At 40.9% G+C, this 16,053-nt stretch overlaps 1 protein-coding gene and 1 long non-coding RNA gene across 5 annotated transcripts in view; one reads left to right on the top strand and one right to left on the bottom strand.

Moving 5' to 3' along the window:
* Positions 1 to 16,053, top strand: part of shroom3 (shroom family member 3) — a 72,017-nt gene that overhangs the window by 50,485 nt on the left and 5,479 nt on the right. For all 4 annotated transcript variants that reach the window (XM_030436353.1, XM_030436352.1, XM_030436351.1 and 1 more), the window contains 11 exons: positions 282 to 509; positions 657 to 849; positions 1,204 to 1,516; positions 4,118 to 4,194; positions 9,402 to 9,493; positions 9,790 to 10,483; positions 10,632 to 10,776; positions 11,484 to 11,629; positions 13,683 to 13,776; positions 14,523 to 14,688; positions 14,818 to 14,939. In XM_030436353.1, coding sequence (XP_030292213.1) covers positions 282 to 509; positions 657 to 849; positions 1,204 to 1,516; positions 4,118 to 4,194; positions 9,402 to 9,493; positions 9,790 to 10,483; positions 10,632 to 10,776; positions 11,484 to 11,629; positions 13,683 to 13,776; positions 14,523 to 14,688; positions 14,818 to 14,939 — 2,270 coding nt within the window. The remainder of the gene's footprint in view (positions 1 to 281; positions 510 to 656; positions 850 to 1,203; positions 1,517 to 4,117; positions 4,195 to 9,401; positions 9,494 to 9,789; positions 10,484 to 10,631; positions 10,777 to 11,483; positions 11,630 to 13,682; positions 13,777 to 14,522; positions 14,689 to 14,817; positions 14,940 to 16,053) is intronic.
* Positions 1,312 to 4,228, bottom strand: LOC115593039 (uncharacterized). Its single transcript, XR_003986250.1, has 5 exons — positions 4,084 to 4,228; positions 3,894 to 3,956; positions 2,660 to 3,022; positions 2,305 to 2,422; positions 1,312 to 1,435 (listed from the first exon to the last, which is right to left on the bottom strand). It is a non-coding gene; the product is annotated as an uncharacterized LOC115593039 (long non-coding RNA).

Raw genomic sequence — 16,053 nt, 5'->3', positions numbered from 1 at the left:
ACTATGCTTGATAACAAGCTCAGTTTTATAAATCCATCATCTGAGAAGCATGGCATATTTTGTTACACAACAATGTGATTATACAGTATATAATATTTACCCTTATATATTGAATATCGACAGTTCAGGCCACCATTCAGCATCTGCCTGGATACTGCTTCCCAAACTAAATTAGCTCGATAGGAATGTCAGTATTTGGCATCTTTTATGGCACATCAAAAACATCTAGAGTCTGTTTGTGGCTTACCATGGGCTTTGACCCTGATCTCCCTGCCTGTCAGAGACCAGCGTGGCAGACCGGCGGAAGATGTTTGAACTTGCAGCCAGTGGCATCACAGACGGGGCTCTGCAAAATGCCACGACAAGGCCCGACTTACGGCAGGTTCAGCACGATGCTCTGGCTGAGTATGTGGAGAGGAAGAGAAGTGTGAAAAGATACAAGGAAGGACAGAGGAGTGGATCAAGGCCTCATAGTGCTTATATACATCCAGAAAACAGCCACCATACAGGTTGGTGAGGGAGGAGGGGATGAAAAAAGATGACCAAACAGATTGAAACAATCTGATCCAATGTTCACTTTTTTTGTTTGTCCTGTTCTTTTTCCTCTCACTCCTCCTCTCTCACTTCCTCCTCTCCTGTATCCTACTGTCACTCAGACACACTCAGCCTCTCCTCCACCTCCAGCCTGCTTTCCCTCCAGGAATCGGGCACAGATAGAAGCTTCTCCTCTGAAGACAGACGTCTCTGCTCCACCCTTCCTCCAGGAGCAGACCTGCGGAGTTTCCAGTCCAACCTCTTCTACCCAGGCAGGGTGACCACCCCAAGGCCTCCGGTGCAGCCACAGACAAGGTGATCAAAACCAGCACCAGCTGCATCAAACTATGTTTTTTACCTGTGCTAGTAATGTAGCTTTATTGTCAACCATATAAGCATGTCGGTTGGCTGGTTCACTCCCTCTGGCCAGCCTGAAATATGGATTGAACAAAATGGATTGGACATGTGTGGTCCCCAGATGATGAATTTCACTGACACTGGTTAGCAGTTCAACATGTCTAGTTTCTTAAATGCCAGGGAATTTCATTTTAGACAAACATGTGTACCTCAGAATAAATTCTGACAAGTTGCATTTACATTTTAAATGAAATTTAATTATTACATTGTTATAACAATTTTATAACTCCTCTTCCTGGTTTCTACTCTCAGTGCTCCCTCTGGTCCCCTTCTTGGGTTCCAGGCCCAAAACCTCTGGGATCTCAGCCCTGAAGCAGATCTCAGTACACAGAGTCAGTCTTCCTGCACAGACCCAGGCCCGGTCCACCTGCAGGTTGCTGCAGATCCTCAACCCAACCTGCGACTGTCCAAGCAGCTCAATGGCGCTCTGCAGAGAGCTGGGTCAGCTCGTGGTTCCGGGAGGTCGGCTTCTGCTGAGGATCTCCTGGAGAGATCCGAGGAAAGACAAATGATTCCTCAACACCACCGCTCCCGCTCCTCTCCCACACGAGAAACACTGAACCAGGTAACACTGTGCAGTGTTTTAGTGCCTTATACATTTTCAAAGCCAAGGATCGTAAACTGAGCCAAATGTACAGTATAACAGCCATGGTGACAGAAAGAAAAGAAAAGATTTTTTTTTAAATCAAGGTTTGGTTTTATTTGGCCAGAGCTCCCAACCCCTGTTTACACATGTACCCCCTTCCCACCGGTCAAACAATCCACGAAACCACTAACAGCTTGGTCAATCATTTCTAGGTCATGTGACTGTGCAGTAGCCATGGGGGGGACACATATGAAATTGATTGCCTATTTCTAGAGGGTTTTCCTGCCTTTCAAAAACGTGCATATATGTGTGCTAACTTCGGTGTGAAAATGGTTATATAGTGTTGAGGCACATGAGTGACAGAAAATCAGTCAGATCCATCAGATTCCCTCAGACACAGAGGTGTTTGGAAAAACAAAGCTCAGAAAATCAACATCTTTGTTGTAGTGCATCAGGGTTGCAAACTGCCCATTCAGAGCTGAGGATAAAAACGACATGCTTGATACTAAACATACCTGCAGGCTTAGGACTGGAGAGAGGCCAATTCTGAATGTCTCGACTAGTAGTACCCAACAAACATAGTCAAGTCAAAAAATTGAAGAACTATCATGATGCTTTCACAGGAATAAGATATCAGTATAAGACTGTCGAAACCAAAGATGGAAAAAGTTACATTTTTTGCCATCCGTTTGGATTCTAAATTAAGTAAGTCAACAACTTGAATAGGCTTCCAAGAACTCCTATAATCGTGGCCCTCTTGACATTACCATCTATTTGACGACATTTAGCCATTAATGGACGTTTGGGCCTGAGTCACAGAGGAAATACTCCGAATCCTCAGAGTTTCCTGTGAGGTGCCAGAGAGCCGGAGAGGGTGGCTGGGCGCTGTCCGATGTGGATGATGGCAAAGATAACACACACACACACCACACACACACTGACACACACACACACACACACACACACACACACACACATACATGTTACACACATCTACAGAGTTCTTAAAGGAATGCAGTAAAGGATGAATGTGTCTTTTATCTCTGTCAGTGATCAGAGCAGCCTGTGTCACATAAACATCATTAGAGTTCAGACAGACAAACAGACACTCTGTCCTCTTACTTTAAACAATAGGTTTCTCTGCAGGGTGGTGGCTGTCCTGTCATGTTGGATTTGTTAATTGAAGCAGATGACAAATAATTTGAAATGTCCCTGAACCAACAATTTTATACACAGCAGAAAAACACAACTCTCTGGTCTTTTAATGCACTCGATTGATGTAACACTGTATGTGGTATGTGATGGATGGGAAAGTTTCTTTTTAAAAATAAAGTATATGTAATCATGTTAAAGTTTGTGGTTGAGAGCTGTAACTCAGCTAAGTGGAGAAGCAGTAGACATCAGGCCTGTGTTGGGGGTTTTTTGTGATGATGTCTGTGGTCAGGCATGTGATTGTTGATGCACCATTTGGATTTATTTTTGGAACTAGGTCAGAGACACAGAAACATGTTTTATTGTGAGAAAGTACAGTTTTGGAATACTGTGCAAAGTTGAATCAAACAATACAATAAACAATAATGAACAATAAATTAAAATGTATGATATATTGTTGATTAGTGAGCTTTAGAGGTGCAGGTAGACATGTGTTTTTTTTAACAAGCTAGCTGTTTCCACATGCAGAGTTAATCCTGCTGGCTCAGTAGTTCACACACTAACATGAGAGAGGTATGAAGCTTTTGTCTTACTCTCAGCAAGAATGCCAATTAGTACATTTCCCCAAATGTCAAACAATTACTTTTAAAAACTAACAAACAAGAGGCAGAGTGTGACTTCATCTTGATTGTTGCTTCTCATAATGACATTACTGACTAAATCAGTGTCATCTAAAAATCAATGCTGATCATTTTTTCTTGAAACATTTAAATTTAGATGAAGATCGATTTTCACCACACTGAGTCAAATAGTTGTTTTGTTGTGTGGCATAAAAAAAATATTTATAAGAAGCATACCTGCTTTAGTGATATATTTGTATTGAAATAAGTGTTAAATACTGTAGCCCTATATTCCAACAGTAATCACTGTTTTAGAGTGTTTGGTCAGTAGCCCTTTTCTCTCCTCCCCCTGCTCATGCAGTAACAAAGAAAATATCTTTTCTGATATTCCGGCCCACTTTATCCAATTAGGTCAGAGAATTCCATAAGAGGCTGTATTTTCTGAGAACAGAATCCTCAAGTTTGCTGCTGTCTGGCAAATTACTGCTGCACGTGCATGTGATGACAAAGAGAGGATGGAGGAGATTGCTAACTGACATGACTGGACATGAAGTTAGCTACAACTACAAATACACGCAAAGCACCTTTAGTTTGTCAATATGCCAGGATGCATCATGTTGATAGAAGGTGAAATCATCCATCTGGACCTGAGGATGATGTCACAATATAAAAAGATATTGATATCATATTGTTATCAATCATAAATAGTGTGAAATATATGAATCCACCTGGAGAGGATCAACATAAGAAGTGGAAGTATCTTAATAAAATAACCTAAAAGAGTTAAATATGTCTGTGTCTATTTCAGGACATCTCTAAAGGTGACATCAGGATATATGGTGTCTTCATCTCTGAACCTGGACGTCATTCTCTGGCTGGGGACAGGTATGTTACATCTGCTATCAGACGATTTGATCCGGTGACCAAAGAGCTGTTGTACAACTCCCAGACTTGTTTTTTTTTTACCTCTCCCATCCTGTCATCTCATTTATCACATCTCTCAGTTCAGTCAAACTTGGCCCTAAAAAGTGGGACATTTTACAAAAGAACCTTCAAATATTCTTCAGAAAGGACTCTAAAGAAGAGGTAACAAAAGTATTTATCAAAACAGAAGAAAAAAATATCATCTTTGGATATATATCTCAAATCAAAAGAACTAGCTAACCGTCAACTAGCTAGCCGTCAACTGTGTAACCTGATATCAACTGCTAACTGGGATACTACCTGCCACTGGTACCAACATTTACAGGGAGATACTGCACTAAAGATGATTACTATGGAGGACCAAACCTGACATAAGTATAAATAAATAAATAAATAAATAAATGCAGAAATGCATAAATAAATACATAAATAAATGCATGAATGCATAAATAAATACATAAATAAATAAATAAATGCTGAAATAAATGTATAAATAAATAAATGCATAAATAAATACATGCATAAATAAATGAATAAATAAATAAATGCTGAAATAAATGTATAAATAAATAAAAGTATAAATAAAAGAATAAATGCTTTTTATTTATTTATACATTTTTGTTCACCTACATTTATTTATTTCTGTATTTCTGTTCACCTACATTTATTTATTTCTGTATTTCTGTGTCCATATGTAAATGAGGAGGTAGGAGGTCCTAACCTCAGTCAAGAGCATGATTGGTTACAGGAGTGTGCTCGATGAGGGTCTACTACTTCTGCCTTACTAGCAGCGCTGAGTCCTGTACACTGTACAGGAATGTTGCTGGCTACCAGCAAGCCCGCTCAGCTAACTGTTAGCTGCAGTTGTTGACATTTGTTCATGTAGCTCTGGTTTAGTTATGAATTTGACTGGCGTTCATTTTAACTTGCGAGGGTCCGAGGTGTGCTGGTGGTGTGGTTTGAGAATCCCGTCTGGAGAGAGAGGGGTCCTCAGCCATGTCCGCTAACCAGGAAAAACATTCTGCTCATCGCTCCAAGTCATGTATATGTGTATCTAGACGAGCGCTACAGAGCACAAATCGTCCAAAAGTGCATGTTGTCGGTCTCATATCTTTGTCGTGAATGTCTGTACTCTCAAATAACTCATGGGTGGAACAGGCTGAGGCATTTATTCGCGCCGAGCGGCTCGAGCGCGGAGTGGAGACCCCTTTTAGCCCTTATGTTAGCTGTTAGCTGCTCGCTGTAGCGCAGCGTCCAGGCTACCTTGTGACACCGGTTACCATCGGGTATTTTTCATTCCGCAATGTTCAAATGGTCGCTTAAAGCCATCGTTCCGAGCCGCATACATCGTTATTAAGCTGAAGCTAATTCAGTGTGAAAACTGTACACTGTCATACAGCCTGCTGGTCAAACAGTCTGCAGAGTACGTTGACATCCAGCCCGAGCTCAGCGCGAGGTCAATCAGCTGTGGCAAATCATGAGACGTCCAGATCAACCTGTGATACAAACACCAGTAGCGACAATGGTTCATAGGAAAGCCCAGACATGTATCTCACTCTCGGTGGTAACATGTGTCAACTGTTAACCTGGACGCTACGCTCTTAGCGCTACAGCGAGCAGCTAAAAGCTAACTAGCAGCTAACTGCTAACAGCGGTGTCCACGCCGCTCTCGAGCCGCTCGGCGTGAACAAATGCTTGATACTGTTCCACACATGAGTTGTTTAAGAGTACAGAGATTCAAGACAAAGATATGAGACCGACAACATGCACTTTTGGACGATTTGTGCTCTGTAGCGCTCGTCTAGCAGTGGTTTGCAAGTCGCAGCCCCGGCTCCGTGTGGATAGAAGTGTTCAAGCCACGTCAAAACGAATACACGTATACATGACTTGGAGCGATGAGCAGAATGTTTTTCCTGGTTAGCAGACATGGCTCAGATAACAGAAGCGGTATCCTATGAAGAAAAGAAGAACAAACAAACAAACCAAAAACTACTGTGTTTAAAGGCTAGAAAAGCAAAAGACAGTTAGCCTAGCCTCCTGTGGAGTAAACAAGTGATCACCATGGAAACTGGTCAGAAGGCAGCTAACAGGACAGAGAGCAGGGAGGTTGATTCCCTGCTAAATGTAAGAGTGCAGCAGCAAGGGAGAAACACAAGGAGAAGACACTACGGGAAAATCCACATGAAACTTGAAGATATTGAGAATGCCATTAATCAGAATCAATTCTGGGTTATGTGGAACAAGTTCAACATAAAGCAACAGACATTACCCATCCAAAATGGTGACAGCTGGAGAGCACATTTTGAAAATGTATTCAAAGACATCCCAATAAATCAAATCAATTCAGATCAACATATTATACAAGAAAAACTCCAAACATTAGAAAAAACAATTAAAGACAACCAAAACCCCCTTGATTTTCCAATTACTTGGGAAGAACTGACCACACAGACAAAATCTCTCCAGCCGAGGAAAGCTTGTGGTCCAGACAGCATTAAAAATGAAATGCTGAAACGCAGCACCCCAGAGATGCAGGGTGCAGTGTTTAAGTTGTTCAATACTGTACTACAGTCAGAATGATTTCTTCACCCAGAGAAGAGGTGTACGCCAGGGCTGCAGTTTAAGCCCGACTCTATTTAACGTGTATATAAATGAACTTGCTGTTTGCGTTGGATCAGTGTGCTGCTCCTGGCCTCTCCCTCCTAGAAAGAGTGGTGAAGTCTCTGATTTATGCTGATGACCTTGTTTTACTGTCTCTTACTGAACAAGGACTACAGCAACAGCTGGACATAGTAGAAAGGTTCTGTCAGAACTGGGCCCTGGCAGTAAATATGAAGAAAACTAATATCATGATCTTCCAAAAATGCCCCAGATGTCAGGAGAACAAACACCAGTTTACCATAAATAAGCATGTCATTGAACATAGCATGAGTTATACCTACCTTGGTATAACCATCACAGCATCAGGGAGTTTCAACATGGCAGTGAATGCACTAAAAGAAAAAGCTCAAAGAGCCTTACATGCAATTAAGAGAACATTTGATAATTTCCAAATTCCAGTCAAAATCTGACTAAAAATATTTGATAGTGTCATCCAGCCCATAGTGCTGTACGGTAGTGAAGTCTGGGGTCCACTCAGTCATCAGAGCTGTACCCGCTGGGACAAACATCCAACAGAATCCTTACATGTAGAATTCGTGCAGAACGTCTTACACGTACACAGGAACACACCAACAAATGCATGTAGAGCAGAATTAGGCAGATACCCACTGATAATCAACATTCACAAGAGAACGCTCAACTTTTTTAACCACCTGAAGTCCAGCTGAGACACTAGGAGCTGAGCCCAGAAAAGAGTCCCATATGTCAGCTGGTACTGAGGCTATCTGCCCCCTCAATAAGCAAATTATAACACAAGACACCTATCTGGAACACTGGAAAGAAGAAACTAAAGGCCAAAGTAGATTAGAATGTTATCTGACCCTAAACAGAGATTTTGAACTAGCAGAATATCTCTCTACTGTCAGAGATAGAAAGCCGAGACAGAACCTGACCCGGTTCAGGCGCAGTGACCACAAACGACCACATGGCAACCAAAAGAAAACAGAACATGTGGTCACTGTTGGACAGGTGAGGTCGAGACAGAGATGCACTTTCTCCAATAATGTGAAAAATTCAATGACACAAGAAACATTTCTTTTAACAAATTCAGCTCTTTAATCTCCGATTTCAAAGAGCTGAATGACCAATAAAACTAAATATACTCCTGGGAGAAGCAGACAGGGCACATCTGCTGCCCAATACAGTATATATATATCAGCATGCCACAACCTGAGGGACAGAGAGTGACCGAGACACACAGACACACACACACACACACACACACAGACACACACACACACTGTATATACTGTATATATAATTAATGTAAATCAATCTTGATGTTGTGTTAGTGTTTGTGTTATTGCTTAAGTTATTATTAACGTCCAAATGTTTGGACAAAATGCTTCGGCAATATTGTTATTTTTTTCAAACTTTCATGCCAATAAAGCCCCTTTGAATTGAATTGAATTGAATTGAGAGAGAGAGAGAAGGAAAGTAAAGGAGATAAGAGGTAAAATGATGGAGGAGAAGGAAGTAAAAGGGAGTCTGGAGAGGGGGGGAAGAAAAGTGGAAAGGAAAAAAGGAGAGGAGAATAGTAGGGATGGAGGACAGGAGCTGAAGGCACGGAGGAAGTAAAGATGGATACAGGAGGAGGAAAAAGTGAAGGACAAATATAGGAGAAAAAGAGAAGGTGAAAAAGAACAATTGTGGAGAGGTAGAGGCAAGGAGGTACAGGAAGAGAATAAAAAGACAGAGAAAGAAGGGAGGGAAGGTTACGAGGTGGTAGAACGAAGGGGAAGGAAAGGGAGAGGGTCAAAGGAGAGGACATAAAGGATTGAGTTTACAGGAAGTAAGAAAATCATTTGGTTTGGGTCGCAGTTTCACAGATTTCATGAATTAACTTCAGTTTAGTTTTACAGATTAAGTTGTTTTTGTCTGTTCTACAAATAGTCTGGAATTAAATTCCATGCAGCTTTACAGCAGACTCTCTGACAGCTCCTGGGGAGAAAGGAAGAAGGGAGTATTCCTTGTTATCAAAGGAGGAGAAGAGGGAAGAGTTGGCAGTTAAAGATAGGTGAGAGGTGATCGAGAGGCGAGGAGGAGGGAGGAAGTTAAGAAAAGAGATTAAGGAGTCAAGGGTTTAACAACAGGAAGAAAAGGAGAAAACTCTAAGAGGAATGAAAGAGTTCAAAAGAGGCTAGTGCAAAGAGAAATAAAGGAAAGGAGTTAAAGGAGGGATGAACTGAGGAATTTAAGGATGCAGAGAAAATTCCCTGGCACTGAGACTAACTCCAGTCCTCAGGGATTTATTATTTTAAAACTCTAAAATATGTTTGCTCTCAAAATATGAAGGTCATAAGTCAGTTGAGGAATTCCATGTATGTGTTTACACAGATCGGTCTGGTGTCTCAATATAACCAGGAACATGAATGCACCTCTACTGAGAACTGAAGCGTCTACTAAATGCAGAGCCCCGACTTAAACCGAACATTCTTCTCTGAAAATCTGTCTGTTGACATGTTTCTTTCCTTTGTAAATACCTTTTCTGTTTGTCTCTCTGTCAGACCTGCAGATATCCAGGCACCAGGGGGCCTCGTCTGTGTCCAACACTCCCAGGATAGTCCCAACACCGTTGTGCTTACAGGACCTTCACATGGTACGCAAAATAAACAAAGCCTCAGCATGTAGTTGTCAAACTCCTTCAAAGAAATCGGGCTTGATCTGGCTTTTTTATTTGATTAATCATCAGCTGCGGATGATAAGAGCCAAACTTAATGTTGTTTAGGAACTGTACCTATGGTAGTGTACTATGAGCTGACTCTTGCTAATGTCACTTGTGCTGTCAGCAGCATCTTATGATTAGTATCCACTATATTCCATAAAAGATATCTCACTGTACTGTGGCTCCCCTTTGAATCCTCTCTCTGTCCCTTCCTTCTCTTCTGTTTCTAGATGTGGGCTCCTCTCACACTCCCGTCACTCGTAGGGAGAGACAGAAGAATAGTGAGCGTCAGCGAACCAGCAGTACCTCCACCTTGGCAGCCTCTGTTGGCTTGCCCTGCCCCTTCTCCCCATCCGGGGCTCAGGATGGAGGTAGCACTGAGTGGCATGCTAGCGAGAGGCTGAGCCAGGCCAACTTGGATGCCATCACCTTCCCAGGCATCCCAGGGGATGGAGGTAACACTACTGGCTACAATGAAACCCTGGTGGCACGCAGACAGACGGTACACGGTTTGAGTGACGCCAGCATGATAGAAGACACTGCAAAGGACATCTATAGAGAGAGAGCCTTCAGTTTAGAGGTGAGAGGAGGGCATTCGGCAGAAAACACCAAATTAGTTTCATCCCCGACAAACAGGAAGGACAGCTGGAGCTTTGTGCCATCTCCTCCTGCATCGTCCCAACCGTCCATTCACCAGCACCTGTCCTCACTGCGAATCTCTGAGTCCAGCGTCATCAGCTCTATCGACCAGGAGCGACCACTAGAAACATGCGTATTGCAGGACTTTGACGAGGTCTTTTACCAAAACCCTGCCCCTCTGTCACCTCCCACGCCATTCCAAGAGACAAGCATATTTGAGGAGTTCCCTCCCCCTCCTCCTCCCCTTGAGTTGGAGCAGGAAGCTGGACAACCCATTGTTGGAAGGTTTGCTGCACAAGATGTTCATATTTAAACTTACATTAAAATGTTGTCATTATCACTGAAACAACTGCATCATTGCTAACAGGAAGTCATTGCTCCACTCACCTCTAATGTCCCCATCTTTCTCCATTGTTCTACCACCTGTGTCTAGCCTTCCTTCCCCTGATGCCACAGCCTTCCACTCTGCTCCCACTTCCTCTGCAACCGATGATGGCTTAGGTCTGGAGTACCAGCCCCTGCCCAAGAGAGAACAGACATCTGAGGAGCTGCGAGTGGAGGCACTGGCCAGGCAGCTGGTGAGTACCTGAAGTCGGGAGTTACCTTTAATAAATGTTGCAGTAGCTAGTTCTACCTCGTCATTGAACCTTAGTATTTCAGACTTTGCCTTTCATATTGTATCAAGTTTCAACTCTTATCTTTGTAATAATGTCTTGTCTCAATTGTCTTACCCAGTACTGACTGTACCCTTGTTTCCGTGCCCAGTTCTGACTTCTCCTTAATTCTCATAAATGTTGAGTTTTAACCATGGCTTTGTTCTCACAACTAATCCTGACTCTATCTTTGCCTCCGACCAATTTTTGTCCTCTAATTCTGATTTTGTGTATCTAGTTCTGACCCTACCTTGATCAGTGTTAGTAATACTCATTCTACCTTTGTCGTCATACCTAGGGTTGGTGTTCTAAATACTTGTGATGCAACCTTTGTCAAAGTACACAGTTTTGAAAGTACCTTTCCTGTTGTACCTAATTCTGACTCTGTTATCGTCATAGCTAGCTCCGACTCTCCCTTTGTCACTCTCTGCCTTTCTGGTTGTACTTCAATCTAACTTTAATTATTTTGTTGTACTGCACCATACCATAGTTTACTCTAGTCCAAGTACCAACTTCTGACTCTGTCTTTGTCATTATACCAAGTCCAAACTATACCTATGTGACCAAACCCACTTCTGACTCCTCCTTTGTGGTTGTGCGTAGTTTGATTCTTCCTTTTTCATTGTACACAGGTGCAGCAGGACATCTCTCTGGCACCCCTCTTTGACATTTGGGGGGCAAAATCCACAATAGAACTTATGGAAGAGATATTTCCAAACAGCAGATTGGTTGGTAAATCACCATGGCAGCACAGGGGCAGCAGCCAATGGGATGATAGGTAATTCTGGCTTCATGTGATTTGGCTTATAATATATCAGTGATGTTTTAAAGCAGCAAGATGAGGTAATGTATCTAATTGTAGCTATACGCTATAATAATTGTAATATGACGACAGTGAAACAAGGTAGAGTTTAAGTATCCTTTATACACCTAAGGTAACATGTCAAAGTCTGGAGTCCTGATGAAAAAAAAAAAAAGTATGCTGTTTCACAAGGACTCTGACCTGGTGACAGGCAACTATAATATTTATACAGAAATAGCCAGTCCTCTCACTGATGAAGTTGGTATAGTGTCAAGTTCAGACTGTTTTATATCCAGTTAAAAAAGTATTGCAGTATGTTTACACAAAAAGTAATGAGAGAGTGTTTTACTGTAAACAAAACACTCTTCTGTTCCTTTTTGTGAATATATTCCCAAAGAAAGATTATATAGGGAGTGTAAACAGCCTTTTTAAGAACAAAGTCTTACTTTCCTGGTTAATCCATGCTTAACAAACACCGGAGTCCACTGAACAACACATACTGATGATTATAGCTGAAAGAGGATGACTGTGACTTTCCCCAAAGTGTTTTATGTAACCCAAGGATAAAGACTTTTATGTTGAGTGTGTTTATTTAATTTTAAGACCAAAATTGCAAAAAGAAAACTTCTCTAACTAATCTAACTGAAGGATTAAAAGAACAGGGTGAAATGTAAACCAGTATTCGCTGTTGTGCATGTTGTGACATCTTGAATGTGTTTTGGTTTGTTCATGAACATAATGTTCAGGGAAGAAAATGTTTCTCTTCGTAAAAGAAAGAAAATCATTCATTTAGAGGCCCCACATGGCCAGTCAACATTATATTTTTGACCTTTGACCTTGTTGAATCTTGTCCTGTAGCAACACTCTTTTTTTCTCCAAGTTCTAAAGTTGGATAGTCATTGAAATAAATAAAATATATTTTGGGTTTAGAAAATAAAAGCAGAAATGGAGATAAAGCAAAATACAGTTTGGATAGCTAGGGACCTGTGGAGGAAGATAACGTCCCCATTTTTAATCTAAACAAAACTCTAATTGGTCGATTATTTCTTCACCCGGCATCAATGAAAACATTGTCAGCCAGGACAGGTGAGACCAGACAAACCTGATCAATGTTTCTCAACAGCAGAGAGTTATCAACCACAGTGACTGTTTCATTAAACTTTGCTATGCAGATGGAAGAACTGTGGACAGCTTTATTGTTCTGAGCTGTAACACCAGCTCATGTCATTCCAACTCAGTCATAAAGAAAACAGTGTCTACATGACTGAAGGGCTGAAGAGTCAGTTCAGAGGACAGATCCGACGGAACGCTTCCTGCTTCCTAAACAGCTGAACAATACTGCAGCCTAATGAACACAGTTGGTACTCTTTTTAGACTGGTATTGAACGGTTTAATCGGGCATAAATGTAAACTTTTATTGTAAACTTCTTATAAAAGAAGCTTCTCTTCTGTCTGTTACAGTGTTTTAATTGACCTAGTAATAGAAATAATAGTTCAGTTTAAAAGCATGGTTCAAATTAGGGGGTAGTTGAGGGGAGCTATGCTTCCCTGAAAAAGACTCCTGCTCCCCTGAAAGTTTACTCTACCAGTAGATTTATGTTGTTGTTCTTTAGCCTTTATGAAATGTTACCAACAGTATTAACAGTTTGTTGTATTATCTGTTATAGTAACAATACTTTTTTGCAGTAATCCTGCAATTGACCACGCAGCCGTGCACATCCATGTTTGGGCAGGCATGTAACATGTTTAGTAGAGGGGTGCACTGGAAAATAGAGCTCCCAGGTCTTTATCTAACCATTGATATTTGTTTCTTTCTAACTTTTCTTTTTTCTGATTACTTTCATTGTAATAGTTGTCTTGCTTTTAAGTACTTTCTTTTTCTGATGCCTACTTTCTTCCTTCTTTCTTTCACTCAAGAACAGAAAGGTAACATTCAAATGAATAAACCTAAAACTGACAGATCTTGAGGAAACCTGAAAACTTAGCACTTGGAAAATGTAGTTTTTTAAATAGTGGTGTCCTCTCTTAGGATCCAAGATGGTGTCATTGATCCTGCTCAGAGCACTGCAACGTATCAAGGGAAGGAGAACAATCTGGATGAGAAGGACAAAGACCTCAAGAGGGTAAAAAAGTTATTCTTATAAAACTTTTTACTGTTCCTCTTCTTCCTGTTTTCATGATGATGATGATTGTTATTATTATTATTATTGTTTTTCGTTTCGTTTCGTTTTCTTTTCCGCTTTTCCGTGAGGGTTGCGAGGTGTTGCCGCTTTTTTTTATCCCGCTGAGGGGTTACGGGGCTTACTGGGGCCAAATCCAGTTTTACTCATGGGCGAAGGCTATTATTAATATTATTATTATTAATAATAATGGTAATAATGATACTACTACTACTACTACTACTACTAATAATAATAATAATAATAGTAATATCATTGTTATTATTATTGTTATTATTACTAAGTATTGGTAGTAGTATTACATGGCCAGAGCAGAGACAGAAACACAACCAAACCAACAACAGATGAAAAGAACAGCAAAGTACATAAGAAAAGCAGAGATCTAAACTTCTAGATAGCTATTTAGACAATAATTGTCTCTATCCCACCAAGATGTGTTGATTCTGTAGTTACAATTAAACTTCACAGCAGTAACATCAATCAATCAATCAAATTTTATTTGTATAGCCCTTTACAATAGCCAGACGGTACCCAAAGTGCTTTACATCAAAGCAATAAAATAATACATACAAACAATACATAAAAACACAAGAAAGTGCTACAGTGCTGCAAGAAAACACAAGAAAGTGCTACTTCACATGTAACATGAAACCTGAAGTTTTCTTTTGGTTTCTCACCATGTTTACCAGGTGGAGCTGTGTGAGGCCCTTAGGGGCAGCGTTGCGGCTCTGCGACAGGAGAAGGAGGAGCTGTGTGAGGAGCAGAGACGCCACCAGGCGCTGGGAGTGAGCATCGAAACACTGGTGCATGAACGGCTCAAAGCCAACGAGAGGGACAAGTACAGCATGTTCATCGGTACAACATCAGACTGTCACTGTACAAAAGAAATATTACAGAAATCTGAGTAATATTCAATGACCACAGTAGAAGCTGTAGTACTGTACCTGGAGTACATCGGAATCTGAAACTTGGTTGCGTTTGCAGGTGACCTGGAGAAGATCGTGAACCTGCTGCTGTCTCTGTGCAGCCGGATGTCGAGGATCGACAGATGTCTGCTCACTCTGGAGAGAGAGGAGCTGACGCAGGAGGACAGAGCAGAGGAGAGGGTGAGACACAACAGGATCTCACTGTCTTACAGTATGATCACCTATCTTTACCTGCCAATCCATCTGTAACTTATCTTCACAGAACTCATTCATTTGTGTTCTTGATCCTATTACACAACATAACAGTTTAAAAAATGAAAGCTTTTGGAGCATTTTAAGCCAAAATTAAAAGGTCCATGTAAATACTCTAGAAGTACCATGGAGGGCCACGGAGGAGAAATGATCTCATATCAGTGAAAAGATAATTAGTTCAATCTGACTGTTATTGTTGACTGAATCTTCATTTATGTGTGTCAATCACAAACTGACATGACGAATGAGTCACAGTGTTGAAGATTTATAAATATATTTCATAAAGCTGCTAATCAATTATTACATAATTACATAAGAAGAGTTATTGAATGGTATATGGATGTTTTATTGTGATTGATATTTACTTATGTTTTGATCACTTTAATTTAAAGAAGTTTTTCAAAAACAGTTGTCCCTATAATGTCTTATCTGGGACGCTTTGCTACATTGCTACCACTAGGTAGAGCTAAATTAACATGTATCTGTTTTCGAGTGCATGATGGGAAGAAACAGCTGACTGTTACTGTTACTGTTCCTTTTATTGTAATAATAGATCCATGACTGTTACTTCAAAAAAGAAAAATGGTGTGTTCAGAATTAAGAATGAAGTTCTTATCAGATCAGAATGACATTAAGTTTGACTTAAGCATGTTTGTTTGCTTTTCATTCACTTATGTAGTGTCTATGGTCAGATACATGTCAGCCTGAAGAACAAGCCAGCCCAGCAAGCCTCCTTTTATTCTGACATCATTAACACTTGAGAGAAATGTTATGTCTGTGTTGTCTTTCGTACCAACTGAAGGGTCATGCTGCTTTCTAAGCTGGGCTTATTTGTAAGGTAGCAATTACATGATATATCAGACGGATTGTCAGGTTAAGACAGCTCTACACTGTCAGACATGGATCAGGGTTCTTTCCGTCATATCTGGACTTTGTCCACATTAGCTAAACTGTGCTTTGACAGATGTTTACACTGTGCTTATTTGTCCTGATCAGGGACTTTCTCGCCACAAATCACAGTCACGGTTCAATTCTCCAGTGG

Source organism: Sparus aurata, chromosome 12 (assembly GCF_900880675.1).
Source record: "Sparus aurata chromosome 12, fSpaAur1.1, whole genome shotgun sequence".
Lineage (NCBI taxonomy): Eukaryota > Metazoa > Chordata > Actinopteri > Spariformes > Sparidae > Sparus > Sparus aurata.
This window is presented reverse-complemented; position numbering and strand designations above follow the sequence as displayed.